The 26906-nt window shown below is 40.7% G+C and overlaps 1 protein-coding gene across 1 annotated transcript in view; it reads left to right on the forward strand.

Moving 5' to 3' along the window:
• Nucleotides 1-26906, forward strand: part of ST18 (ST18 C2H2C-type zinc finger transcription factor) — a 131868-nt gene that overhangs the window by 99275 nt on the left and 5687 nt on the right. The window contains exons 12-20 of the mRNA XM_089776258.1: nucleotides 1520-1765; nucleotides 8663-8778; nucleotides 13463-13525; nucleotides 14254-14322; nucleotides 18702-18764; nucleotides 18860-18940; nucleotides 20069-20290; nucleotides 21809-21897; nucleotides 23361-23464. Coding sequence (XP_089632384.1) covers nucleotides 1520-1765; nucleotides 8663-8778; nucleotides 13463-13525; nucleotides 14254-14322; nucleotides 18702-18764; nucleotides 18860-18940; nucleotides 20069-20290; nucleotides 21809-21897; nucleotides 23361-23464 — 1053 coding nt within the window. The remainder of the gene's footprint in view (nucleotides 1-1519; nucleotides 1766-8662; nucleotides 8779-13462; nucleotides 13526-14253; nucleotides 14323-18701; nucleotides 18765-18859; nucleotides 18941-20068; nucleotides 20291-21808; nucleotides 21898-23360; nucleotides 23465-26906) is intronic.

The raw sequence follows: 26906 nt of genomic DNA on the forward strand, positions 1-26906 counted from the left end.
CCCTTCTGCAATACAAATAATGAAACAATAACAATAGTAACATATGGTGTTAACTGCAGACATCTTTGTAGTTGCTACCAGTTAAGTCATCTTTACTCTGAGATCAGTCCACAACCCCAAAGCCAGGGTTGGCCTGGGCAATCCATGCAATGGGACTACAGAGATCCTTGCTGTTCCAGAGGCAGGAAAGCCATACATAGTCACAACCTGCAACCAGTGTTCTCCTTCCATGGGCCCATATTACTAATAACTCTGAGTTGTGGCAGAGCTGATCCTCCTAATTGTCCCCCATCCACACACATAGAACATTTCTCCTTGATTGGAAAGGGGCCATTTGGCACCACCTCATGGCTTTTCAGTCTATATATGGTATCATCCCCAGAGGGAGTGGAGACCCTCACAAACAGGTGATAGGGAGACGGTATGTAATTTCTTAAAAAAGGCTGTAGACAGGCGAGGCACATGCATGGTATATGTTCAGAGCTGAGGAGACCCAACAGGAAGGGAGAAAGCTGGATTGCTTCTTCTTGTGCTGACAACAACAAGGGCCAGCCCTTGCCTAAATCATAATGTCATTTTGTGGTCAGCTTCTAGAAGGGAATTATTTTGTGATCAGCTTTCCCTTCCCTGTGCTCATAAGAGATGCAGTAGCAGCCCCTGCACTGTCCTGTGTACAGGAATTGTAGCAGAGCTGAAGCTGGCATAAGGAGAGCGGGAGGGGCAAGGGTGAGGCCTGTCACAGGGTACACACACGTACTAGCCAGCAGAACTAGCTCTTTCAAGAGGAGAGTGTATGCTGCATGTCCCAAAATAATGTTGCAGTGGATGCATCCCTGATCCATGCCAGAGAGTGTACGTGATACCTCCTGGAGCGCTCCGTATGCCGATATGGCTCCTCTACTCTGCTCCCATTGCACGCCTGCATCTTAATGGCACACTCTGGTCCTTTTTTTGTGGCAACTCTTTTAAAAGGTGCTTCCCAAGTCAAATTCTGATTAAGCCAATATTTTATTTTCAATGAAGTATGAAACACCAAGGGAAAATTCTCCTCCCATTTTAGCATATTTCCTCCCCCATGTTACAGATGTTGTAACATTTCCAGGGCAGGAGGGAGGAGATGGTGGAAATGTAACAATAATACTGTTGATGAACTAAGCTTTTAACTGTGAATTGGGGTCAGAGTTCTCTCTAAGAGTAAAAAGATCAAGAAGATTTAAAGCTAAACTTTTTTTAAATAAACTCAGATTTGGTGTGTATAGTTTACATTTTAGAAGCATCTTATTTAAATGCTACTAACTATGTTTAAGCTCAGCAGCCTGATGAGCATTACTGAGGTCACACTTAAGTCTTCCTAAGAATTAAACATTAACTGATGTAAATCTAAAAGCTGGTTTTAGATTCAGATACATTTAAATAAAAGCATGCTTTTACAATGATCCGTTAAAAGCACCACATGTTTAGGCTGCAGTCTCTGACGGTGCATTGTCTAAACATTTCTCTATTTCCTTTTGTATATCAGGGAGCTGAGATAGCAGTGGATGAAAATGGGACTCTGGATTTGAGCATGAAAAAGAACCGAAACCAGGACAAGGTTATGCCTCTAATTTCTTCCAACGCAGCACTGTCCACTCCTTCCTCTTCTCCCTTCAAAACAAGCAGCATTCTGGTAAATGCGGCCTTCTATCAGGCTCTCTGTGAACAGGAGGGCTGGGATACGCCAATCAACTATAGCAAGACACATGGCAGGAAAGAGGAAGAGAAAGAGGTATCTTTTCGGCTTGTCAGTTAAAGAAGTTGAAGGACTGACACTACGGCCCCGTTTCAAAAATGGTCTCTAATCTTGGGTGCTTACATGCTCAGCTTGAGACATCATGGCCTCAATGTTCAAAAGTGACTACTGATTTGGAAGAGTCCATTTGATACAGCTTAACTTTGTAGTAATCAGGCCAGCTTTAATAGTGTCTCTAATAGAGCACACAAAATCATTCGTCACTTATGAAAATCTTGGCCCAAACACCTGACTTTTAGAAGTGCCGAGCACTTGTACCAACCATTCATTTCCACTGAAATAATGGGTGCATGTAAGTCTCTCAACCTCCATAACCTAAGGCACTGGTTCTCAAACTGCCTGCTGGAATCCCATTTCAATGTGTTTGCGAGGGCCGGCTTCCTGCCTGGGGACCAGGGCTAACGCTTGAGCTCCACCCCAGAATCAAAGCCAAAGCATGAAGGCTTCAGCCCTGCTGGACAGGGCTCAGATTACAGCCCCTTGTCTGGGGCTGAAGGCCTTGGGTTTCAGCTTTCCCCCCACACAGAGCAGTGGGACTCAGACTTCAGTCCTCCCTTCTGGAATAGTGTAATAATTTTTGCTATCAGACAGGGGAACATAGTGTGAAGAAGTTTGAGAACCTCTGACTTAAGGCACCCAAAATTAGAACCCATTTTTAAAAATATAACCCTGCGTTCCAGTAGCTGGAGCATCATGATCTAATTGTGATTCATTTTTGCTCTTTTTAAAAAATGTCAAAGTATAATTTTGAAGTGTAGTGTATTTCTTTCAAGCAACTTTATTACTTTGTGTATTCCAGACATCTCATCATCCTATTGTGAGTCTAGCAGGATGCAAAGGTCCAGATAGAAGTCTGAGATTAAAATTCCAGAAATTCACACTCCCTGATATATTGCTGGAATTAGGGGATTTCAATTGAAATAAACAGCCCCAAAACACAAAAACCTAAATAAATCTCACAAAACTAACTCTCATGATGGGTACAGACAGCTGTCACAATGAGACTCCACAAGATAGGCTGCCAAGTGTTAGGTGGTCATATGATAGCTGTCAAGTCCTGAAGAGCCAAGTGCTAATAATTATCTTGCTTTAAGTGTCTGTCTGTTTTGCCCCCTTCATGTTTTTTTTATTGAATGTTGGCAGCACATTGTCCTTTGGTTTTCTTATTTCTTTTAATTTTTTTTCTGCATGTTTCTCTTGAACTTCACTGCCAGAATAGGATGCAGAGGGGGGTTGGTTAGATTTGTTATCGCGGTGAACGATATGCATAGACAGCTAACTAAATGAAATCTTGGTAATTAACAAAGATGGGCCTGAGCTGCAGAGTTCTGTTTTAGCCCCAAGCTTTCCTATAGCTCAGGCATGTACATTTGTACATGTTTTAGTATTAGTTTTAGTTCAGGGACAAATATATGGCCATCCCATTTGTATTTGTATGCAGTAAAATCATAACACCTCAGCACTGGGTTTTTATAGCCATGGGTTTTTTTATCTAAATTATCATGATTGGTGAACTTTAATAAACATATTCAGTAAGGATAAAGCCATTCCAAGCTGAGGATGTGGATTCACCCCTATTATTTCAAAATGCCTGGAAGGAAAGGGGTATCAGTCAATTGAACAGAAAACTCTCAGAATAGGTTCAGGCAGCTGCCGAGATGAGACTCCACAAGACAGGCTGTCAAGGGTTTAGGTGATCAGACAGTAGCTGTCATGTCCTTGAGAGCCAAGTACGGCGACCCTCACTGTGCTGGTGCTTATCTGTAACCCAGGGTTAAGAGTCTGGAAAGGCAATTTTTATTTCGAAGAGACAGAGACTGCAGAGTGGCTTAGATCGTGTGTCCTATTGTAAGCAAGGGGATCAGATTCTTCCCTGCAATATGGCCACTTTGTGCTGCATTGCCAGCAGGTATGTCCAGCCTGGAGAGCACTGTCTCCCTGCCAGGGAATGCGCTGGTACTGCAGACCTGGCATCGAGACTCTCATGCCACTCCTCCTCCCTGCTGCCAGCAAAGCATAGAAAAGGGATTGTGGCTAGAGGGAAAGGGGCATGGCTAGAATTCGGCCAATTGTGATGTGAGGATGGGCCCTATGCACAGTATCAGCAGCATTGGTGATATCGCTGAGGAGGCCACAAAGTTGAGCATAAAGCCATCTTTGCACCCCTCCACCTGAATGGATTGCATTGTGTAAAATGTGTTCCTCGTCAGGGCTCTGGACCAAGACCTCTGCTCTGAGCACTTCTGCTCCCAGAGAACATTGACACGTCCAGCAGTCAGAGGGCCAATGGCTCTGTTTTGCAAAGCAAAGCCTGGCAGTCATCCCCATGCAAAGCAAATGAATGATAATATCTATTTCTAATTCATTGTTATCTGGTTCATATGCACAACAGTTGCTTAATTTTGGTGGTAATTTCCAGAAAATATTGTCTCTCTTTCTTTCAGCAAAATAGCCTGTCCAGATGCCCCCTAAAAAAAAAAAATCCTGAATTTGGAAAAAGCTCAAAATTTCTCTAAAAAGGAAAGCACCGAGAAATAACCAGAGCTGTCAGTTTAGTTCAACTGTCAGTTCTCCAAAGATTTAAGGGCTTAAAAATGTTAAAAGTGCCAGATGCTATTATCTGTTATTCATGTTATCATTATGTTCTGGTCTTTGCTGAAATCAATATAAACTTCCATCTGTACATTAATGGAACTTCATTGCTCGCTTGCTTTCTTTGGTGCCCATCCGTGAATACACACACACACACACACACATACATCCCCCCCCCCCCCACACACACACACACTTTGTAGAATATGGACCTATTATACTGGTTCTGATTTCTTAAGTCTGATGTACTTTAGAATGCTAATAACATTTTATTCTAACTCAGCTGTCTTGAAATAGAAAAAGTAAATTGTACTCTGCACATAATTAGCTGAGACAAGTAGCCACCCATTCTCTCTTAACATAAGTGCAAAAGAGGGATGGGTAGTGACTGGGGGGCGTTTCCTTGACCCATGCTATGAAGCATTTATGTCACACACAAAAAGACTAAATCCACTAGAGAACTGCACAGTGTAGGTACCGGTACCTGATCTACATGCTCAGCCTATGAATGTGAAGCCAAGGAAGGAATTCACTGCTCCGACTTGCAATAGTAGCTTACAGCTGCTAATGCAGCATATGGACAGAACTATCTACTCAGGCACCAATGAACATGTGTTTATTGCCAGTGGATCTGCATGGTCAAAGACCAGCTGGCCATGAACATAGCTAGTTTGCCTCTTCCAGCCTCCCCTGGCATCCTAGAAGCTTCACTGTCTTTCTGCATGGCCCCTTTGTATCAGGCCTCCCTTCTAGCTACTACAGCAATATTTAACTTCTCCAGCCCCCAGAATTTCATGCTGCTTGAATAATGACAGTATTTCCCAAACTCTAACAGAAAATTATCAGTTTAAATGTTTGTCTCTATCCTTCCTCAGAACTATACTATAGAATATCAACAGGAAAAGGCAGATCCTTTATTACCCCCTGAATTAGCACCTTTTTCATGTTATATGCTACCCTTTAAAACACGTCTTTCTTTTGCACTTCGTCATAGGCTGTTGCAGTGCTGACGTGCTGTTAGTAAGAGTCAACAGTTTGCCCTTGAAAAGTAGATAAGGAAAAGTGGTCAGAGTAAAGGGCAGAGATCAAGTTGAGTGAAATGCTGATCAGTTTGAAATCAACAGCAAAACTCTGATATTTAGGCTTTTGAACAATATTTTTTAAATTTCCTGATTTTCAAATGTTGCTTTTTAATGTTAGCTCCAAATTGTATTTACCTTCACAGGTTTAGGTTTTTATATTTTCTTTTTAATTATTTTTAATGAATAGTTATATCAATTAAAATTTAACAGAAGTAAAGTAATAGATAATTACACTTTTAAGATTGTCTTTATCTGAAATTTTCCTTTAGGAAAAAAATCCCTAAAGTCTAAAATATGAATTGACTTTCCTCCATTTAAAAGTATTAACAATTACCATGAAAAAGTGTGTAGAAAAAATGAACAAAAACAGGTATTCTCTATGTTAGTTATAGTACCATATGAAGAGATTCCTAAACACATGGGCTGTGTCTAGACTGCATCCCTTTTCCATAAAAGGGATGCAAATTAGACACATCGCAATTGCAAATGAAGCGGGGATTTAAATCTCCCCCGCTTCATTTGCATAAACATGGCTGCCGCTTTTTTCCGACTGGGAGGTTTGCCAGAAAAAAGCGCCAGTCTAGACACGGATCTTTCGGAAAATAAAGCCTTTTCTGAAAGATCCCTTATTCCTCTTAAAATAAGGAATAAGGGATCTTTTGGAAAAGGCTTTTTTTTCCAAAAGATCCTCATCTAGACTGGCGCTTTTTTCCGGCAAAGCTCTGAGCCGGAAAAAAGCGACAGCCATTTTTATGCAAATGAAGTGGGGGGGGATTTAAATCCTCGCTTCATTAGCAATTTCGCTGTGTCTAATTTGCATCCCTTTTATGGAAAAGGGATGCAGTCTAGACACAACCATGCAGTTGTAAAAATTGGCAGTTGTTGATTTATCAAGAATATCACAAAGTTTATATGTGTTTATGTATAACCAGAGTTATAGACAATAGTTAGCCAGCACGAGAAAGCAGAAGGAAGTCATGTACGGAACCAGCTACAAATTGGCATAGGTGAGCTGCCAAAACTGTGAAATATATGGAAGTGTTATAAGAAGCAATTCTCCCATGAGGTAGAGGCTCAAAGGTGCTGGAACTCTTGATACAGGGATGCAGCCACACCCCTGGCATGAAGTGGTTTCCATTATACACAGTGTTTACAGCTGGGTTCAATGGCTCTCAGCACTTCCACTATGCAACTTGTTCTAGCAGCCCAGCAGAAGCTTCATTTGCAGTCCACATTCACTCATATTCTTGCTGCTCCCTTTGCTCTGTGCCTATCAGTTCCACAAAAGTCCCTGACCCTGTGGTTCTCTCCAGTCCTGGAGATCCTCTAAGTGACAATTTTCCATGTTCACATATTTCTAATGAATCTCTCACAAATGAACTACTTAACCAAAAAATGTCAAAGCCAATAGTCCTCAATGACGAGAACACAATCTTGAACTTTCCAGACCAAGTCATTTTGAGGCAATGACATTTGAAAAACAGAAGTCTTCAGAGAGTGAAATTGTAATGTGCATTCAATATTTCAGATTTTCAAAATGCTTTTTCAATTGAGGGACTACCATGGCTCCGTAACATCCCTTAAGCAACTAAACAACAGATGGTAACATTTAAATTTATATCTACAAATGAAGAGGCCAGGTTAGAATTAAAGACCCATTCCTACGGTTGTGCTGTCCAAGAAAATTGCAAAGAGTATTTGTGATTTTTTTTTCATAACAAGACTCTACTATATGGATAAGATTAAAACATCACCCCATAACTCTCAGGGGGTATGTCTACACTACCCCGCTAGTTCAAACTAGCGGGGTAATGTAGGCATACCGCACTTGGAAATGAAGCCCGGGATTTGAATTTCCCGGGCTTCATTTGCATAAGCGGGGCGCCGCCATTTTTAAAACCCCGCTGGTTCGAACCCCGTGCAGCACGGCTACACGGGGCACGAACTAGGTAGTTTGAACTAGGCTTCCTAGTTCGAACTACCGTTACTCCTCGTGGAATGAGGAGTAATGGAAGTTCGAACTAGGAAGCCTAGTTCGAACTACCTAGTTCGAGCCGCGCTGCACGGGGTTCGAACCAGCGGGGTTTTAAAAATGGCGGCGCCCCGCTTATGCAAATGAAGCCCGGGAAATTCCCGGGCTTCATTTGCAAGTCGGTATGCCTACATTACCCTCCTAGTTCGAACTAGGAGGGTAGTGTAGACATACCCAGGGAGTTTTGCATTTACATCTCCTGGATTGCAGCTGAATGATTTATTTGTACACGGCACAGGTTGAACCTCTGTAATCCAGGACTCCCTGATCCGGCAACATCTATTATCTGGCACGACCATGGGTGTTCCAGGACCAGAGTCCCGGTGGAGGGCTGGTAGCTGGACTCCCCGCTGCTGGGCTGCCTAGTGCATTGCAAGTGGGCAGCTAGTCACAACCCAGTGGAGCTGCCCAGCAGGGCTGGGTGCTCAGCACACTACAATGGAGCAACTCAGTGGGGACAGGAGCCCAGTGTGCAGGGAGCTGGGCTGTCCAGAATAACCAGAAAGGAGATGGGGGGGGGGACCAGAAGGACAGCAAGGCTGGTAGCAAGGGGGAGTTGGGCAGGAGGCTAGTGGCTGATGCAGGGCAAGGGGGAGCCAGAAATGACCTCCCCTCCTCCAGCAAAATCTCTCATCCCAGGCCAGTCAGGCCCCAAGTGTGCCAGATCAGGGAGGTCCAACCTGTACAATCATATTTATGTGTACAGAATACAATAGCACCATGATTTATTTGCAGAAGAAAGTTAGAGTAACCTCTCCCTTAGAAAATTATGAGTTCTGTAACTCAAAATGTTCAGTAATTTTCTAGACAATTTTTTAGTACTGTCTCCCTTCTTTTCTCTATGGATTTTTCTTTTGTTTGCATTGTTATTTTCCAAATGTAATCCCTGTTTACTCAGGTCAGAACTTCAAGACCCTGGTGGCCTCCAGACTTCTAGGAATTATTTCACAACTCACTGCAGAAGGAAAACATCTCTCCCTCAATATATAAAAATAAGACATATTCCTCTTTTATCATATATCCACCTCTGCTGAAAGCTTAGATCATTTTGCTTGTATGTTCTTCAAGAGATGTTTTTCTCCCCACAAAATCAAAAGATTGGTTGATTATAAGAAAGACCATGAAGAGAAAAAACACCCTTTGTGACATTTTTGTCTGATATTCCAGAAAGATCCATTGAGCTCCCCAGAAAACCTGGAGGAAAAAAAGTATCCAGGAGATGTCTCCATACCGAGTCCAAAACCCAAGCTCCATGTGAGAGATCTCAAAAAGGAACTCATCACGTGAGTCACAAAATGTTGTTTTCCTTTTTCCTCCTCTGCGGAGACCAAGGATACTGAGCACAGCAGAATGCCTATAGTCGGTTGCTTTGTAGGAATGCTGCAGGGGAATTCTGCACCCACTGCTTCCTACACAGGAGTGTTCCACTGTGGCTCCTTCAGGCTAGGTAATAGTGAGGTATATAGCCAAGGCAAGTCAGCAGAGGTCTGTAGACCTGGCTGGCAGATTCATGACTGTATAGCTTTACTGTCTGACCCCATCTCTCAGGAACTGAGGTAATAAAATGGCAGCAGCCACTATTACGCACATGGATTGTATTAATGGTTTCAGAGTGGCAGTTTTGGGACTCCTCTTACTGATTGGGAAAACAGGTTTTATTCCCTTCCATCCTCCAGGAAGACCCCCGCCGTGATTTTGTGTAGGAATCCAGAACAGGATTTAAAAGATGGAGAGCAGGTAAAAAAAATATAGACCACAAAGACAAACAACTCACTAAGGACTCAATCCTGCCTATCTGCAGAGAATCATGGGCAAACTCAGAAAAGATTAATAGCTAAAGGCAATGAGAGTAATGATGACTATGTCAGAATAGCATATAGATGTCACCATGGGTGTAGTTCTAAGATGCATGCTGTCCTTCTATAGGATCATGGAAAATTAGCATCCATACACATATATTACATTATGCATGGGAGTAATACAGCCTGAAGATAAATTCAACTGCTTTTCGTTAAAGGATCGTTCCAAGGAAACCTTAGCTGTTTCTTTAATTTTTCGTAAAAAAAAGGAGTTAAGACTTGCTAAATGCTGGTGCTGAATGTAAGAAACATGGGGGGAAAACCCTCCATTAAGTAGAATTGTCCCCAGGTACATTCTGTATCCTCCAGATGCTGAACAACAAAATGTGATTGATGAATGGGCAAAATGTTTTAAAGCAAAATAGAAAAAGTCTCTTGTGCAGGAAATAACAATTAACTGTCGTCCTACCCAAATCCTCAACATACAGGAGTGATTCTCTTCTCACTTACATTAATGTAACTCAGCAGAAGCTCCACTGAAGCCCTTGAAGTTAAAACAGTGTAAAATTCAGTGAGTGGAAATTCAGGCCCAGAGTCCCCTTCATTATTTGCAAGATGGCCTGTGTCCTAGAGCTGGACCCACAAATGAATGGGGGTGGTCTGCCGTAGAGTCATTTCCTGTCTGCATGTCCTTGTTGTTAGTATTTGTAATGCAGTAACCACAGATGCTGCACTGTACTGAACATAGATGAAGAAACAGTCCTTGTTCAAGGTGGTTAGAGTATAAACAAACTGTTCCCTTACTGGCACAAGCTGAACTATACTATGTCTCATTTTTATTTAAAAAAATAGATTTAAAATAGGAAATTGAAGCAGCTTTTGGGCATTAACATAAACTAAGCCAGTTTGTTATCTGATAAAGTGACACAGTTTTGGAAACATATAGAATAACACAGAAGGGTCACTTGGCTCTCTCCTTTTTAAAACAATAAAAATCAAAACCAACTGTGGCTTATACAGATTTGTTTCAAGTAGCAGGGAACAGAGCAGTATCTGTGCTGATTAAGAAAGTTGTTTAATAACTTAGTTTGATCAGTATGAGAAGAATTAGATTTGAGACCTTCCAAACAAGCGGATTATTTAAAATGATTAACTAGAGGTCATGTTTTTCACTGATCTGTTTACATGTATAATGCCAGTAGCCAGTTTGCATACTCAAACCAAGAGTTTCAGAAATGACTAGTGATTTTGGGTGCCCAGCTTGAAAATCCCCAGAGGAGCCTTGTTTTCAGAAAAAGCCGATTACCTACCTTCTGGAAGGGCCTCTTTCAGCTGTCCCTTGTTGGACACCCAGGACCACTAATCATGTCTTAAAATCCTGGCTACGCTCCTTGAAAAATCTTTGGATTCACATCAAAACATTGTCAACATCTAAAACATTTTTTGAAATCCATACACTGCTCTGTCTCTAATTTAATATTCACCTGGGACTCAGTATACATATTTCATTTCTGTTTTTCTCTCTATCTCCCAACTCTGGTAGGCGCCTCAAGACAAAAGCAGTCTGCACCACTTATTGATAATAGTCCATAGTACATCAGTGCAGACCCATTCACAGCTGAACTCCATGACATCAACCCTTGTCCTGCTATTTGCTTTGCAGACTCAGTGGCACTGAGTCAGAGAGAGACAATCACTGTCTCTGGAAATTACGGTTCCTACGGGAAAGCTCTGTAGAGTGATTCTTTCACCTCTTGTAGTGCAATCTGCATACTGGCTGCTCACCATATTGTATCTGCAATTGCAGGTCATGACCTAAGAGGCCTCTGGCTTGAGTTTATTTTGCCTCTTTTAAAACAACAAACAACAACAACAAACAGTTGTGAATTTATTAAAAACACTAATGTCTTTCCTTTTATGATGTCTATTACTTGGGGGTATGGGCGGATTTCCAAATGTCAATAAAAACATTTTCCTTCTTTTCATAATAATTGGGTGTCCTTTCTTCACCATATTATCAGATTACTCAAAAGAATTGCATCCAGTTTTAAAACATAGGCATGGCAAAGTGTAGCTACAATGCACCAGTCCAGACAATTAAACAGCATTTTAATATATTGGATAAAGAATTGATAGGTGACACTGGAGGCAGTATTAACTGTGAGCCCACTGTGCCTAAAGCTAAGTGAGTACATCTGGACAAGTGGCTCCAGCATGCTAAGTTCTTATAATGGTATAGGCACTTGAAAAAAAATTATCTATACATGGAGGATGATTTCCAATTGCCCCAGTAGGTCATTCCAGAAACTGGAAATAGTTAGGCCATAGAAATGTCATGTCCATACACGTCCTGCAAATCTGAGGCCGATTGGGGGCTCCTCTACACTGGAGGAGCACATTTGGCTGCTTTGAGACCCTGATAGAGCAACAATGAATAAGCTCCTCAACACCTGATTTGCAGGTACTTTAAAGATCCGTTATACTGCTTCAACAGCTTTAAGAGACTTAAAATGTGTGTGCACATACTTCATCCACACTCCACCCATTTTGCTTTAGACCTGCTAGAGCAGTATATAGGGATATAAGGATAAATGAGAACCGTGCCTCGATGAGTAAGACTTGGTCTGTACAACACAGTCAGGTCAATGTTAGCTGCCTTGCATTGACCTAAGTGTGGAAGTGTCTTCACTTAAATATGTCTCCTGCCAACACAAGGAGAAAAGTGGGTGCACATACACACAAGCAATTAAATAACTATGGCATCTGTATGCTGGCATAAATTAGGTTGTCATAATTTTGTAGTATAGCCTCTAACTCAGATTTATTTACTCCTTTGGAGTAATTGTTTAGTGCTTCTCCACCTACACTAATCATGTAATTTATGACACCCCTCCCACCGCCCTTTCCCCCGCCACCCTTATTGGGGCCATAAGCAAAGATTGAACTCAAGAGGTAGCATTGAAATACCCACCTATATAATTTGAGCTAAATACATTAGCTGGTAAGAGCAGTGGGATGTTGGGAGAGAAGTGGCACAATTTTGTCAGTATGCTACATATACACCATCATTTAGATGAATACCTAAATTAACTGCATACACATCAGGATAAAAAGCACTGAACGTAAGACAGGAAGCAGTAGGCTTAAGTTGCAGCAAGGGAGGGTTTAGGATGAACAATTAAAAAATACTTCCTAACTGTCAGGGTGGTTAAACACTGGAATAAATTACGTAGGGAGGTTGAGTGATCTCCATGATCATCAGTGGTTCTTAACCTTACTGCAGCCTGCACCCTTTTGGTTCTCAAAATATGTTCTCGCAACCCTTATTAAAAATAATTGAAGTAGGTCAGTTTTAAACCTTAGATATATCATAAAAATCTGGCATGTATCACACCCCCAGAAAGGGCATTTTACACCCCCAGGGGAGTGCACCCCAGATTAAGAACCACTGATCTAGATGGTGCTTGATTCTGCCATGAGGGCAGGGGACTGGCCATGATGACCTCTCAAGGTTCCTTCCAATTCTAGTATTCTATGATTGTAGTCATTGATGAATTTAGCACAGAAGCTTCCCGGGGAATTGAACCAGGTCACTCCAGACTGCAGTCAGATGAATGGTCTGTTGTGTCTGGAAGTCACAATGACACTTACTTACATTAGTGGAAGTCTTTAAATCAGCACTGAATGTCTTTCTGAAAGATATGTTCTAACTCAGCCAGAAGTTATGGGCATGAAGCAGGCTTTACTGGTAGAGATTCTGTGGCCTACTCTTATGCAGCCTTAAATGTTCATAATGGTACTTTCTGAACTTAAAAATCTATGAATTGTCATAAAAATAGATGATAGTAATTAAACTACCCAGACTGAACCATGATCTTTGGCAACTGCAAAAATCTATGCAAATCATTTGGTGGTTTCAGCTAGCCCAGAGTTACATAAAATTGTTTTGGTTCACATGGGTTATGAAACTTTGCATAGCTACGGTGTGTTCTAACCACACATGCTTAGATTGGAAGCGGTACTACCATCATGATAACATTACTTTTAGATAATGTCAAATGTAGTTGCTGTACAACTGGTATGTGGTAGGTTGTTTAGCAATGAGGGATAAGCTGTATTTACATAATTTGGAAACAGTCTTAACTCTCACTGCACTTTTTATACACAGCTGCCCAACTCCAGGATGTGATGGCAGTGGTCATGTAACAGGAAACTATGCATCACACCGCAGGTGAGAAAAGACAGAAATGCATAACAGGAAGTAGAGCTGCTTTATGTACAGTTAGCTTCAAATATTTTTATGTTTAACACTATTGGCCAATTCATATTCAGCAAATTAATGTACCCAGCAAACTTTTTTTTTTCTTGTGGTATATCCATTCAAGTATTTTTAGCTGTTTGAAAACATCTCATTGTGATTATTTGTTAGGCAAGTCTGTATGAATTAGCAGAGATTCATTAGATAAGTCAGATGGTACCGTCTGTGTGTCCTTAAGTGGATGAGTGTGCAAACACTACGGGCATGAATACAGACTTTAAAATGGATTTCCATAAACTTTAGTGCATGTAGCTTTGAAGTTCTCAGATTTGCAAATACTTTTTGTGACATGCCCCCTAGTTTCCTCTGTGCAGCCTCTTCCTTTGGGTGTCAGGAGGAGATAGTCAGTGCCTTTCTCCAACAACACAGACTACAACCCTTTGTGCTGGCAATACAAAGTAGCTCCATGCCTATCTGTTCTGGGACCAGACAGAACCCAGCTTTCAGCAAGTAACCTGCTCCTATCCAAAGAATGACTATCCTGAATTGTCTAGCTCTCTTTTTCCAACAGCAACTTGGGGAAGAAGGGAGGAGGGCACGAAACTATTTATTTTCCATAATAAATAAATAACGTCCTTCTAGAAAAATCCTTTTGTTTTAACATACTGAAAAAAATTATGTCTCACATCTGTTTTCCTTAGTGTTTCTGGGTGTCCATTAGCTGACAAGACATTAAAGTCCCTTATGGCTGCCAACTCTCAGGAGCTTAAGTAAGTAATGACAAAAGAAAAAACATGATTGCTGTTCATCTCATATTGGCATGTTTCCCAAACTAATGCAGCTATTTATTAGGTGAGTGAAATGATCTCTGTAAAATAAAGGCCAATTCAACTCTTTGTCCCAAATGTGAAATAATTAAAAGCAAAGCCTTTAAGAAAAGTGGGGTTCACTTTTCCTTGGTTTTCATGTTTTTGCACCTTTTCATTTTCATACACTAGCCTGAACTTGGAGCGGATACTCTGAATGTTGAAAGAGAGGCTGTTCTGATGGTATTACTGAGTCAGCTGGAGCGAGGAAGTACCAAAGTCTTACAAAGAATCTGATCTCACAAAATACCCAGTCTGATTTCTAGATCAAAGAGGTTAGGATAAGTATTCAGACATTTGAAAACCAAAATGAGCCAAGCTTGCAAATCTTCAGTCTTCATCCTCCAGTACTAGATAGATATCCTCGGCTTAATGTCTCTGAGGCAGTCATCAAATCAGATGAATCCATGTGGCATGTTTCTAACCATGAAATGATACGAAAGGGTTTTGTGGGCTCCAGTAGATAGGCAGATGTACAGGGTCTTAAGCAAACCTCAGTAATCTGCACAGCTGGCCATGGGAGTCAGGAGAAAGATTGGCAGCCAATCGCCTAGTTAATGGATAGGTTTTGTCAACAGAAGGAGTGAAGCAAAAGGTTGGTTGGTGCTTTTTAGCTACCTCCGCATCAGAAACTAGGGGTGTGGTTCCCTTGCTTGTGGCGTAGATGTTTGACATGTTTAGAAGCCCTCTTTTTTCTTTGCAATCAGTAAATGGGATCCTGAAGCACGTGACTTGGCACATAGTGGAGGTTTGTGTGGCTGTACATGCTACCCAAGTTCTGAAGATGGTACATTTACACTGCTTTAATGCTGTTTCAAGTATTGCTGGTCAAATCCTGAAAAGCATATGTTTGGCTCAGGGTTTAACTACAAAGTCTGTAAACTTCCCCAAATAAAACAATGACATTTCTAATCATAGCATTCTGAGGCTGCCCTGAATTGTAAAAATACATTGTGTGATTCTAGTCAAGGAAAACCTTCTCTCTAGGAACAGGGCAGCAGGACAAGATGGTTATGTGGGGCAAGAGGTGAAAGTTGTTAAAAAAGCATCAACATTATTGGGGTGCTGACACAACGGCATGATGTTTCAGAATTGGGGTCTGCTGAACTCACACCCCCAAAATTTGGACTTTAGTTTGGTTTGAATAAAACTGTGGCAAGAGTAACAGCAAAAAAGATTTGTGAAAATGGTGCCAATGGTGCTGATTCAGAGCTTTTACTTGCATTCCATTAACTCAGACCTGATTGGGTGTTCAAACAAACAATTGAATTGCCTGTTCTGTATGCAAAACAAGAATAGTCATCTAACAACATAGACACTTTCCCACTACAGCTCATAAGTTTCTTTTGCATAATAAGGAAAGAGAAGCAACAACAGGTGACCTACGTTTCCAGCCACATGCTATAGAATAATGAGTGAGTCATGGAAAATATAGACAAAGTTCACAAACAGCCCATAAGCAGAAATAGGTGCATGAAGTATTCAGTGTTGGACTTCAAGTAACCAGCAAAATAGTAAAACTCAAAATTTATTCCCAGACAATTTGAAAAAGGGTTCAGTAAAATTATTTGCTACATCTAGATCATCCAGCTTCAGGTTTGAGCAAAAAATGTATTTCGCTCTATCCAATTTTAAATAAAACTCTATATTAAAGGCATACTTTTCTACAGGGTTGACTAAGAAAGAAAGAAGGAAAGAGAAAAGAAATCCCAAACCCTGGTCCTGAAAACACACCTGTAGTTACACTAACATCAGTATTTCCTTTTATTTCACAGGGATTTACCCAACCTAAGTTTTTGATCTTGCTAATTCTAGTAACAATAGTAATGAAGCCACAGTAGCAGGCAGCAGCACAACCAGGATTCTGCCGGGGTGCTGGGTACATAGTCTAAGAGGTAGCAGTGCTATGGCAGTGTCAGGGCTATTGTTATTCAAACTGGCTATATCAAAGCTAGTTCGGTTTATCTGCCATGCTGATTGTAGCATAAATAGACCTTTAGATGCACAAGTAATTGCAGGATCAAACATTCAGTGACCATCCTCTTCGTTTAATTGCATATTGTTACACAGCTATATAGGGCATCAAAAAGATGCATAATTTTACAATAATGTTCACACCTAATTCGTAAGAATCAAGTAAAACTTTTGCCTTCTATTTTGGCTCACTATGCCCAAAAGAAAAATGTTTCTGATTTTCATCTAATTGACAGTTTATGTTGAAGGACAGCTTTTTAAAGTGATCACTTCAGTCAGATTGAAGATATTTAAAATTAGAGGATTATTGGCATATAGATTACTACAGAAAAGGTCTAGTACAGAATACCTTATCTAGTGCCCAAGATGGTAAAGGTTCACAAAATTCAAGGCCAGCAGGAATCTTTGTGATCATCTAGCTTGACCTCCCATATAACAAAACCCTGGAATTTCACCCAAGAATTTCTACATGGAGCCTGTAATTTCTGTTTGAGCTACAGTATGCCTTTTAGAAAACTATCTAGTTTTATTTTATAAATTTCAAGTGATCAAAAATTATCTGAGTCCTTTGGTCAGTTGTTCCAATGGTTAATTACCACTATAAGGTAGTTCTTTATCACTCCTTAAACCCACTTGATCCCTTAACTATAATAGTTTAAATATTGATGCAGTAAAATATAGAATAATACACGATACCTTTAAAAGTGAATTTACAACTATTTAGTTAGGTGTTTATTGTAGTAGCCCAGTATGCCAGTACTTAGCTCACCCATCTACAATGCAACCAGCACAGGTAGGAATTTAAGACATGTCCAGAATTATTGAACAATGTGAATTTCCAGAGTGGATAAGTATAAGGTTACGTGGCACTGCTGTCTCTGTAATTCTGATACTCTGGAAAAACCATAATATTCAAAGGCCTTGAGAGAGGCTTAGCTCTAGTACTCAAACCTGTGTAAAAATGCACGAAATGCTGGCACAGAATCTGAAGGTAAATGTGTTCCTTATGCTGGTAGTGCTGCTTTGTGTGCCTAGGTGTATTTCCTCTTTCTCAATGTTTAAAAGGAACACTCCTGGCAAAAGAGAAAATCCCTTCAAATAGGTATAAGATTAATTTTGAACCTAAATATCTGCCACTCAACCAGCAAGTGCCTGATCCAAAACCAATTATAGTCAATAAAAGACTCTCACTGACTTCAATAGTCTTTAGATCAGGCCCCACATTCTTTGGCACGAGCAACATGCCTATTCAATCTGAGCACCAGTGAGAAAGTATGGTCCTCACAGTAAGATACAGGTATATTTCATTCCATCATGATGCTGAAATGTTTTGCTATTAAACTTTCAAATTTCAAGGCTTCTGTCTGCTTCATTCACAAAAGCCCCTGAACTCTACAATGGAATCAAGACCCATTTGCCAAATAAAATACCCAGTCATATCCTATGTAAAGCAGGGTGTGTCTATGCACCACCCTTAGTTCAAAATGAGCTACGCAATTTGTGCTCTGCAAATTGCATAGCTTATATTTAGTGTATTTTGAAATGTCTTATTTTGTAATTTGGCTCTGTCTACCCAGGGCCAAATTTCGAAATAACTCACTATTCCGAAATGTTCCTTCACCCTTGTGGAGCGAGGGTTACCGGGATGTCAGAATAAGCTGCTTGTTATTTCAAAACCTATTCCAAAATTAATGGCTGCTTCAATAGACACAGAATAGCTATTTCAGGATACTTTCTGTATCCCAAAATAGCTCCACGGTGTAGACATACCCACAGACGTGATCTGTGTACAGAGGTAAAAAACAAGAAACTCTTGAATTCTTCTCCTGGCTGTGATGTTAATTTTTGCTATAACCTTCAGTGACATAAATTCTCAGCCTCAATTTCCCTTTCTATAATATAGAGATTATATTGAAAATGTGCTGCACTGTAAGTCTGATATAAGGGGTGTTGATTTCAATTACACACACCAGTTATTTCAGAGTACACACCAGTTACAAAGAAGTCAATAAATAAAAGGCTACATTTGTTTTTCAAAAGTTGCTATTTTATAAGGCAAGAAATAATGAAAATAATAATATAAACCATGCAAATCTACCATGCTATGTTATATAATATATTTCCAAGTTCCCTATTTTAAAAAAATAATTATAGAAGAAAACAAGAAAACAGTTTGCCTAGTGGAAAAAACAAAACAAGAGCTATTAATGTTTGTTCAGCAAAAGCTGTACTGAAGTTTCTTCCATTGAAGACACGTTTGTCTGCTCCCTTTTAAAAAGTCATCTCTTTTGCTCTGTACATTATATTAGGTGCCCCACACCGGGTTGTGATGGCTCTGGTCATGTGACTGGAAATTATGCTTCACACAGAAGGTAAGAATCACTTAGTTGTTTGGAAGTGAAGCTGTTGGAAATCATGGAAAGTGTCAGGGGAACAAAATTGTTTTTCTCTTGTGTATTTCTCTCAGCTTGTCTGGTTGCCCTCGTGCCAGGAAAGGTGGTGTCAAAGTTACTCCTACCAAGGAAGAAAAAGAAGACCCTGAACTTAAGTAAGTGTAAAAGGCAAGGATTCATGAGCCAAAAAGGGAGAACACGATGGTGTTTGGTACTTCCTAAGAAATGTACAAGTTACTTTTAGATGTACGCAGATGTGATTTACCATTAAAGCTAATGTAAAGGATATTTCCTCAGCTAGTGAAATTGGTGAAACATTTCATTCCAATCCCATTTGACACAAACTTGGCAATATTTTACAAAAAAGTCTTAATTTTAGACTGTAGCAAAATCTTACTCTGTTTGCTACAATAATCTGTAGCAGTGGTGAAAGGTAATCCTGGCTCCAATTGACACATTTTTGCTAGCAGTCACAAAAAAACCCTCGTGCTTCAAACCTGGAGACACAAAGGGTGAAATCCATCTCTGTGCAGAGAGCTACCACAAGTCACACGTTAAGCCCTGCAAATGTGGCTTCCTGTGACTGGAGTGGTACATAGGCCTTCTGCCATCCTTTTTCTGTGTGGGGATAAAATGTTAACCAAAGCAAAAACTGGTCACTCTACAGAAGTTCACTTAATTCCAAACTTGAGTATGTGTTTTGTGAAAATAAATACATAAACAGCCGCCAAGGCATGTATGAACAGTTCATTACAACAAAAGATTTAGCTATTTCCTGTGCTGCTCTTAGTATTTAGTGATTCAGTTAGTGATTGCCTTTCAGACATCTGGTATGTCATATAAAAGGCCTTATACACAGATCTCTGCAAAACTATTAGGTTTTACCTTGGCAAGTGTTTGGAAAATAACAGTTTTCGACCTGCAGAAAATCATCTTTTGGTTTTTGCCAAAAATTTGAATAGAGAACAAAAAATGTTGCCTCTACACAAACTGGTTAAAATATGACTTCCTTTTTTTTTTTTTTTTGCCTCTGATATTTTTTCTCTTTGACATAGTTTTCTGTCAATGCTGAAGTTGTTAATGTACACAGCTGTATTAAAAGCCCAGTCCTGAGATTTACCAAATGCCCATAATTCCCACTGACCTTCGGAGATTCAAGTCTTTCTTGAGATAAAGCTCTAAAACAATACAGACAGAATAGTAGCCACCCGGACTCCTTTTCGTAGATGATTGTTGTTGTTCTCTTAAGTCAATATAAGGACTCTTTTGATGTGTTTCTGTAGATGTCCAGTGATAGGCTGTGATGGCCAAGGTCACATATCAGGTAAATACACTTCTCATCGCACTGCTTCTGGTTGTCCTTTGGCTGCCAAGAGACAGAAGGAGAGTCCTCTCAATGGGTCTTCATTATCCTGGAAACTGAACAAACAAGAGCTGCCACACTGTCCTTTGCCAGGCTGCAACGGGCTGGGTCATGTTAATAATGTTTTTGTCACCCACAGAAGGTATAATTTTGTGTTTTCTCTCGTGTTTGTTGTTTTTTCTTGACAATCTGCTGTAGTGTTGCTTTAACAAAATAGAGCTGTAATCTTCATTCTGTTCTGTTGAATTCTTAGAGAGTTTACATAACAGTTGAGGTGGTAGGAAGTTGAATAACTTGATAGTTTGCATGAGGGTAGAACTATTTTTAACATTGCCCATGAGACAATGACTTTTACAGATCTTTCTTGATTTCCTGAGTCTGATGACGGGTTTTTGGAAGCAGAAGATAGATTGACATATGTGAAATTCCCAATATCGATTGTATAACTTTAGCAGCAAATTCAAAATGTTATTCAAATGTCAACAAAAGTTTTTGCAAAAGCAACAATTGAATTAATTTTGTCATTACACAAATTGTAAAGTTCTTGTCAGATGTCCCTAGGCAGGAGAAAGCATACGTGAGAGCTGTGCTTTCTAGATCCAGCCCTGAAGACATTACAAGGAGAAAAGGAATCTTAAGAACTTAGTTAGTTAGCATGATTTGTAATATAATGCATTTTCCCAGTATAGAGAAGACTAAACAACTTGCTGGTGGCCTGCTAGCATTGGGGCATCCTTCTGGACAGTAACCTGCTCAAGACAAAGATATAGTGCATTGTACTTCAAATTTTAGAAGCCCTCATTGCTTCCTGTTTGGAAACACCACTTTCAGTAGAATTCTTATTTTTTACAAGCTAAGCAAAAGCATGATTTTTTCCCTCTGGTCAAAATTTTCCTTCATTCCCAGCTTGACTACATTAGAATATGAACTCCTTTGCCATTTCTTGAACACAGGGATATTTCTTATTATTTACTTTTAAAGACTGTGCTTTCAATCCCAGCTCATAGCTCTAAAAGTGGCTTCAGATAATTATTCCCAAACTATAATATTTGAAATAGCAAATGGCTCTGACAGTCTTCAAAAAGTAAAGTGACTATATATAATACAATATTTTTAAAAAGCTATTGCTGCCTATAGTATAAATCCAGAGGTATCATCACATTATCCATCATCAAAATGATCTGATAATTCGGCACTGTGAAAATCTGCACATCAGATTTTTTTTTAGTTAGTAAAACCACCATTAAAAGGATGCTACTGCCCCCTTTATTCTGAAACTCAATTCCACAATAAACACAGAGAAAAATTTGCTTAAAAATTGATAGGACAATATGACCTCCAGATTTCTGTAAATATTACATTCACTGTACATAACCTTAGAGTAGCTCCTACTGCCATTTTGACTTGTTTGAAATGTCTGTAGAATAGTTTGCTTTGAGGTGAAGATTTTGGTGCCAATTTTCAAGACAGACATTACTTTTACAGCTAAAATAGCTCTTTGTGAATTATTTTATCCCCTGTAACAAGGTTATAATGGAGCTGCTGACATGACCTTAGGAATAGAGGTCTGAACATGAGCACTGTAATATTGCTATGAAAGGATTGCTTCCATTTTCACATGGGTCATAGTGTTGTTGTTTTTTTATTTATTTTTTTTTAGCTTGTCAGGGTGTCCTCTGAATGCACAAGTGATAAAAAAGGGCAAAATCTCAGAAGAACTAATGACTATCAAGCTTAAAGCAAGCGGGGGTAAGGAGACAAGCAAATGATTATATTTTTACTGTTGCTGATTCTCATTTACACATACCCCATTTACATTATTTGGACCCTGTAAAGAGTCTGAAAATGGGTATAAATGTCTTTAAGTTCTCCTTCTTTAAAAACAATAACAGAATGTCTTCGTGGAAGATATACATCATTCACATATCATTATCATCTATGGAACATAACATATGGACATACAGAGTAACTACACCGCTAAGTCTTATTCAGGTTCGGGGATTGTTTTTTTATGCATTATTCTCAAGCCAACAAGTTACCTCAGTTAGAGAAAGATTTTCAAATAAAACCACAGAGGCATGCATGTTAAAAGCAAAATTTAGCTACCTCATTCCCACTAACATCATATTATGTGGCTCAGTCTCCTACTATGACCATTACCTCCCCCCTCCCCCAACATTAACTAGAATGGAATAACTGTCAAATAGTTATAGCGAACTTAATTCTGTTTAGTCAAGTGGGTAGGGCCCAGAGGGGGAAGGGATTCAGGAAACTTTGGTGGTATTCTTAATCTTGGTGAATTTACCTCCTTATGCCCCACTCCTTGTCCATATTTAGATTATAAGGTCTTCAGCACTCTTACTCTGTGCTTGTACTGTAGCTAGCACAACGGTGTGTTGAGCTTAGGGGCCTGTAGGTACTATTGCAATCAAAATAATTAATCTGGAAGCATGATTAGTAATAATTAGTGAGGAGAAAACATTCATCACTGCGGTGATGGATGATCAGTACATCTCAGGGTCAGGTTTTTATTAAGGCTTTGGTGGATTGGTCTTTTTTCACCTGGTGGGTGTTGCTTTTTCTCCATGATGCCTTTTGCCTCTTTTGGCCTCTCTTCAATTTCCCTCTCAGTACTTTAAACCACACTATGCATTACAGCAAACTAATGCCCTCATCCTTCACTATGGATCAGCCCATACAGAACTCCCTGGAATCAGAGCAGATCATCAGCTGGTTTCAATTGTCATCGCTCTATTGATGCCAATGGAGTCATGGGCCCTCCTGGGATCTTCTACATCTAAAAATCTCCACCAAACTACAACATATCCTGGATTATTGTCTTTAAAGATTGTTTTGGATTTTCCTCTCTTAATGCTCACACATCCTTTTTCCCTCTGCACATCTCCATCCCTGCTGTGGTTACTTGTTTTACTAACTGTAGGGGTTCTCACTCTGACAGGAAAATACAGCAGCTCAATGAAACTCAGATTACCCTCTGACCCTTGATCCCCCTTCCTGCTTTCAAAAACACTTCAACACAGGGCACAGTTTTGACAAACAACATTAGTAAAAACTCATTTAAAGATCCCCAGTTTAATCTGAAAGCTTGTTTTTTTGTGCTACACAGTTCAGTGTGCAGGTACCCCCAGAATATTATTTCTCTTCACATGTGCACATTTAAATCTGACTCTGGTTCATTCACCTTTTTGCAGGTATGGAGAGTGAGGAGGAAATTAGACACTTGGATGAGGAAATAAAAGAATTGAACGAATCCAATCTTAAAATTGAAGCTGACATGATGAAACTTCAAACCCAGGTATAACAGCAAAGCAAACAATTCAATCAGTTCTAACGTATATATGCAATGTTATTTTTAAGCTTCTGCATCCTTTTTTCCATCTACATACATGCCCTCGCATTGCGGCTTTAAACATTTTTTGACAAGCTTTTCCATTTAATGGTGAAGAGTGAACGCCTGCATATTACTATAAAAGACTTGCTGGGTGAATAACAGGAACGAAACATTTTGGGAACTAATCTTAGCAAACAAGGAAATCATATTTACTGTATAAAATGTGCACTTCCTTTTATTAACCGCATGCCTGCATATGATATCCTGTGGGCATTTTAAGAACCCACAGAGGGAGGCTTTGTAATAACATAATGAAGCCATTAGGTCACAAGAGTGTGACTTCTTATTAACACACACTAACTACTACTGGAAGGAGATCTTTATTATTATAATTATTTAGAGTTTTCCCTAGTTCTGTTCACCATATTCAGCTAATGAATGGTTTTTATTTAAATAGTCTGAATTTTGCTTCTCCACAGTAGACAGCAGATAGTGGGTGAATTTGCTAATCTGCGTAGTACATTAAGTCAGTTTAGGAGCTATTGCAAAAACACAGTTCTCTTGATCTTTTCCATTTTGTATTACATGAATGTGAGTGACTTTATGATGAAGATACTGGTTGGAAGCCCACAATTCAGGTTGAGCTGAGTATGTAAATGCACAGGGTGACGTAGATACTCATTACTATTCCTGGTAAACTAGGTGAAAGTGAGAATTGAAACCTGTCTCAATGTTAGAAGCATTAAGAATCTAGGTGGATCTTCCTTAAGGGTAATATCTGAAAAATAATATAGAATCCAAATGTATCCCAAAATTAATTTAATATAGTTTATAGTAACCAAGGGTATGTCTACACTACCAAGTTAATTCGAACTAACGGATGTTAGTTCGAATTAACTTTGATAGGCGCTACACTAGCGCTCCGCTAGTTCGAACTTAATTCGAACTAGCAGAGCGCTTAGTTCGAACTAGGTAAACCTCATTCTACGAGGACTAAGCCTAGTTCGAACTTACTAGCTCGAATTAAGGGCTGTGTAGCCCCTTAATTCGAACTAGTGGGAGGCTAGCCCTCCCCAGCTTTCCCTGGTGGCCACTCTGGGCACCACCAGGGAAACTCTATTGCCCCCCTCCCGGCCCCAGACCCCTTAAAGGGGCACGGGCTGGCTATGGTGCCCATGCCAGGTGCAAGCCTGCCAGCAGACCCTGCACCTGGCACGGCTCGAGCCAGCCACCCGATGCCCCCCAGCCCTCCCCCTCTTCCCGGGACCAGGCTGGTGGCTCCCGGGAGCTTGCCCGGGACCGCAAGAGGCGGGCACCCGCCTGGTCTAGTGCAGACATCGTGGACCTCATCCACGACCTCCGCACTAAGCACAGGAAAGTGGCCATCTAGGGCAGGAGAGCTGCCAGCCTGGCCACCCAGGACCAGGTGTGCATGAAAATCAAGGTGGTCCACTGAGACCCCTGACCCTGAGCCCTGAGCTTACAATGGCCATACTGGGTCAGACCAAAGGTCCATCTAGCCCAGTAGCCTGTCTGCCAACAGTGGCCAACCCTAGGGGCCCTGGAGGGGATGGACCGAAGACAGTGACCAAGCCATTTGTCTCGTGCCATCCCTCTCCAGCCTTCCACAAACTTTGGGCAGGGACACCACTCCTACCCCCTGGCTAATATCACTCCATGGACCCAACCTCCATCACTTTATCTCACTTATCTTTAAACTCTGTTCTAGTTCTAGCCTTCACAGCCTCCTGCAGCAAGGAGTTCCACAGGTTGACTCTTTGCTTTGTGAAGAACAACTTTCTGTTACTAGTTTGAAGCCTGCTACCCATTCCTTTCCTTTGGTGTCCTCTAGTCCTTCTATTATGGGAACTAATGAAGAACTTTTCTTGATGCACCCTCTCCACCCCACTCATGCTTTTATAGACCTCTATCATATTCCCCCTCAGTCTCCTCTTTTCTAAGCTGAGAAGTCCCAGTCTCTTTAGCCTCTCTTCATATGGGACCTCTTCCAAACCTCTGATCATTGTAGTTGCCCTCCCCTCTCCCACCCTCTCTCTTCACCTCTCCCACCTCCTTTTCCCAGTCTCCCCGAGTTTTGGTCAATAAAGAGAGATTCTATTTTTGACCACACGTTTTCTTTATTTTGTACATCAGGAAGGGGGGCTAGGGAAGGGTAAGTGGAAGGAGGTGAGGGAGGAATGGGGTACGAGCCCCCGATGGGGAGGACTGGGCTGGCTCTGCAGACTTCTGGGGGTGGAAGCTCTCCTGCAGTCCCCCAATTGCCCTCTCTCCCCAGATAGCAGCCTGCGGCAAGTGCAGCCGGTCTGATGGCCGAGTGTTGTGATGTGCCCAGTGTGGGCACTCAGGGCACTCCAAGCCAGGACTGCTTTGCAAGCGGGGCACCCCTGAGAACTGTCTGTCCGGGGTGGGGGTCGGGTCCCTTTAAGCACAGCCCTCGGCTAGCCTGAGGCAGCAGCTCCACGCTCTAAGTCCTCATCTGATGCCCTGCCGGCACTGCTTCCGGCCATCCTTAACCCCGGTTCAGAGTCCACTTAATGTGGACATGCTAGTTCGAATTAGCAAAACATTAATTCAAACTAGTTTTTTAGTCTGGATGCATTAGTTCGAATGAGCTTAGTTTGAATTAACTAATTCGAACTAAGTTAGTTCGAATTAGTGCTGTAGTGTAGACATACCCCAAGTTATGATTGTGTGTTATTTCCTATCAGTGGATAATCTGCATGATAGTCTGATCTAGAGACCTGTTGACTCCTCACATCCTCTGCTTGTCTTTGCCCATCATACCTTACATTGATCTGGCCAACAGTTATTATTGAATCGAGAAACTCAAGAGCAGGCATTGTGGTGATTTGTGTAGCAGCTTCCTTAGTCCAGGAAGAGTAGGAGGGATCTGTAACTTAGTTTGTGGCAATTTTAAATAAAGGTTAAAAGTTTTCCTAAAGATATACTTTGGTTCAAATAGAAATCATTGAGGGATGTTCACTGACCTGTGTTATATAGAGGGGCAGACTAGATAATCAAGCCTTCTGGTCCCTGAATCTGAGACTCTCTGGCTTTATGCCACCACAACTCAAGGAGTTAATCTGTCAGAGAGAAACTCCATCCTCAAAAAATTAATACAATCTGCAGAGTTCATGAAACCCTCTTAGATACAAATGGAGCTATTTCTTCATTTCTCTGCTCCTTAGGAGGTCATCTGCAGTTGTGGTAATAGTACCAATTCAGAATTCTTCAATGTCACTGGTAGTCACCCACTTTACACAGGTATAAATTACTATACAAGATGCTGGGCTGTGGAAAATCAGGACCCAGCATCTCTAGCACCATTTTTTTTTTTTTTTACAAATGTGTGCATTCCAAGCTCATTCTCGTTAATTATTCTCCA

Source organism: Pelodiscus sinensis, chromosome 2 (assembly GCF_052426305.1).
Source record: "Pelodiscus sinensis isolate ZL-2025 chromosome 2, ASM5242630v1, whole genome shotgun sequence".
NCBI classification, from domain to species: Eukaryota; Metazoa; Chordata; order Testudines; family Trionychidae; genus Pelodiscus; species Pelodiscus sinensis.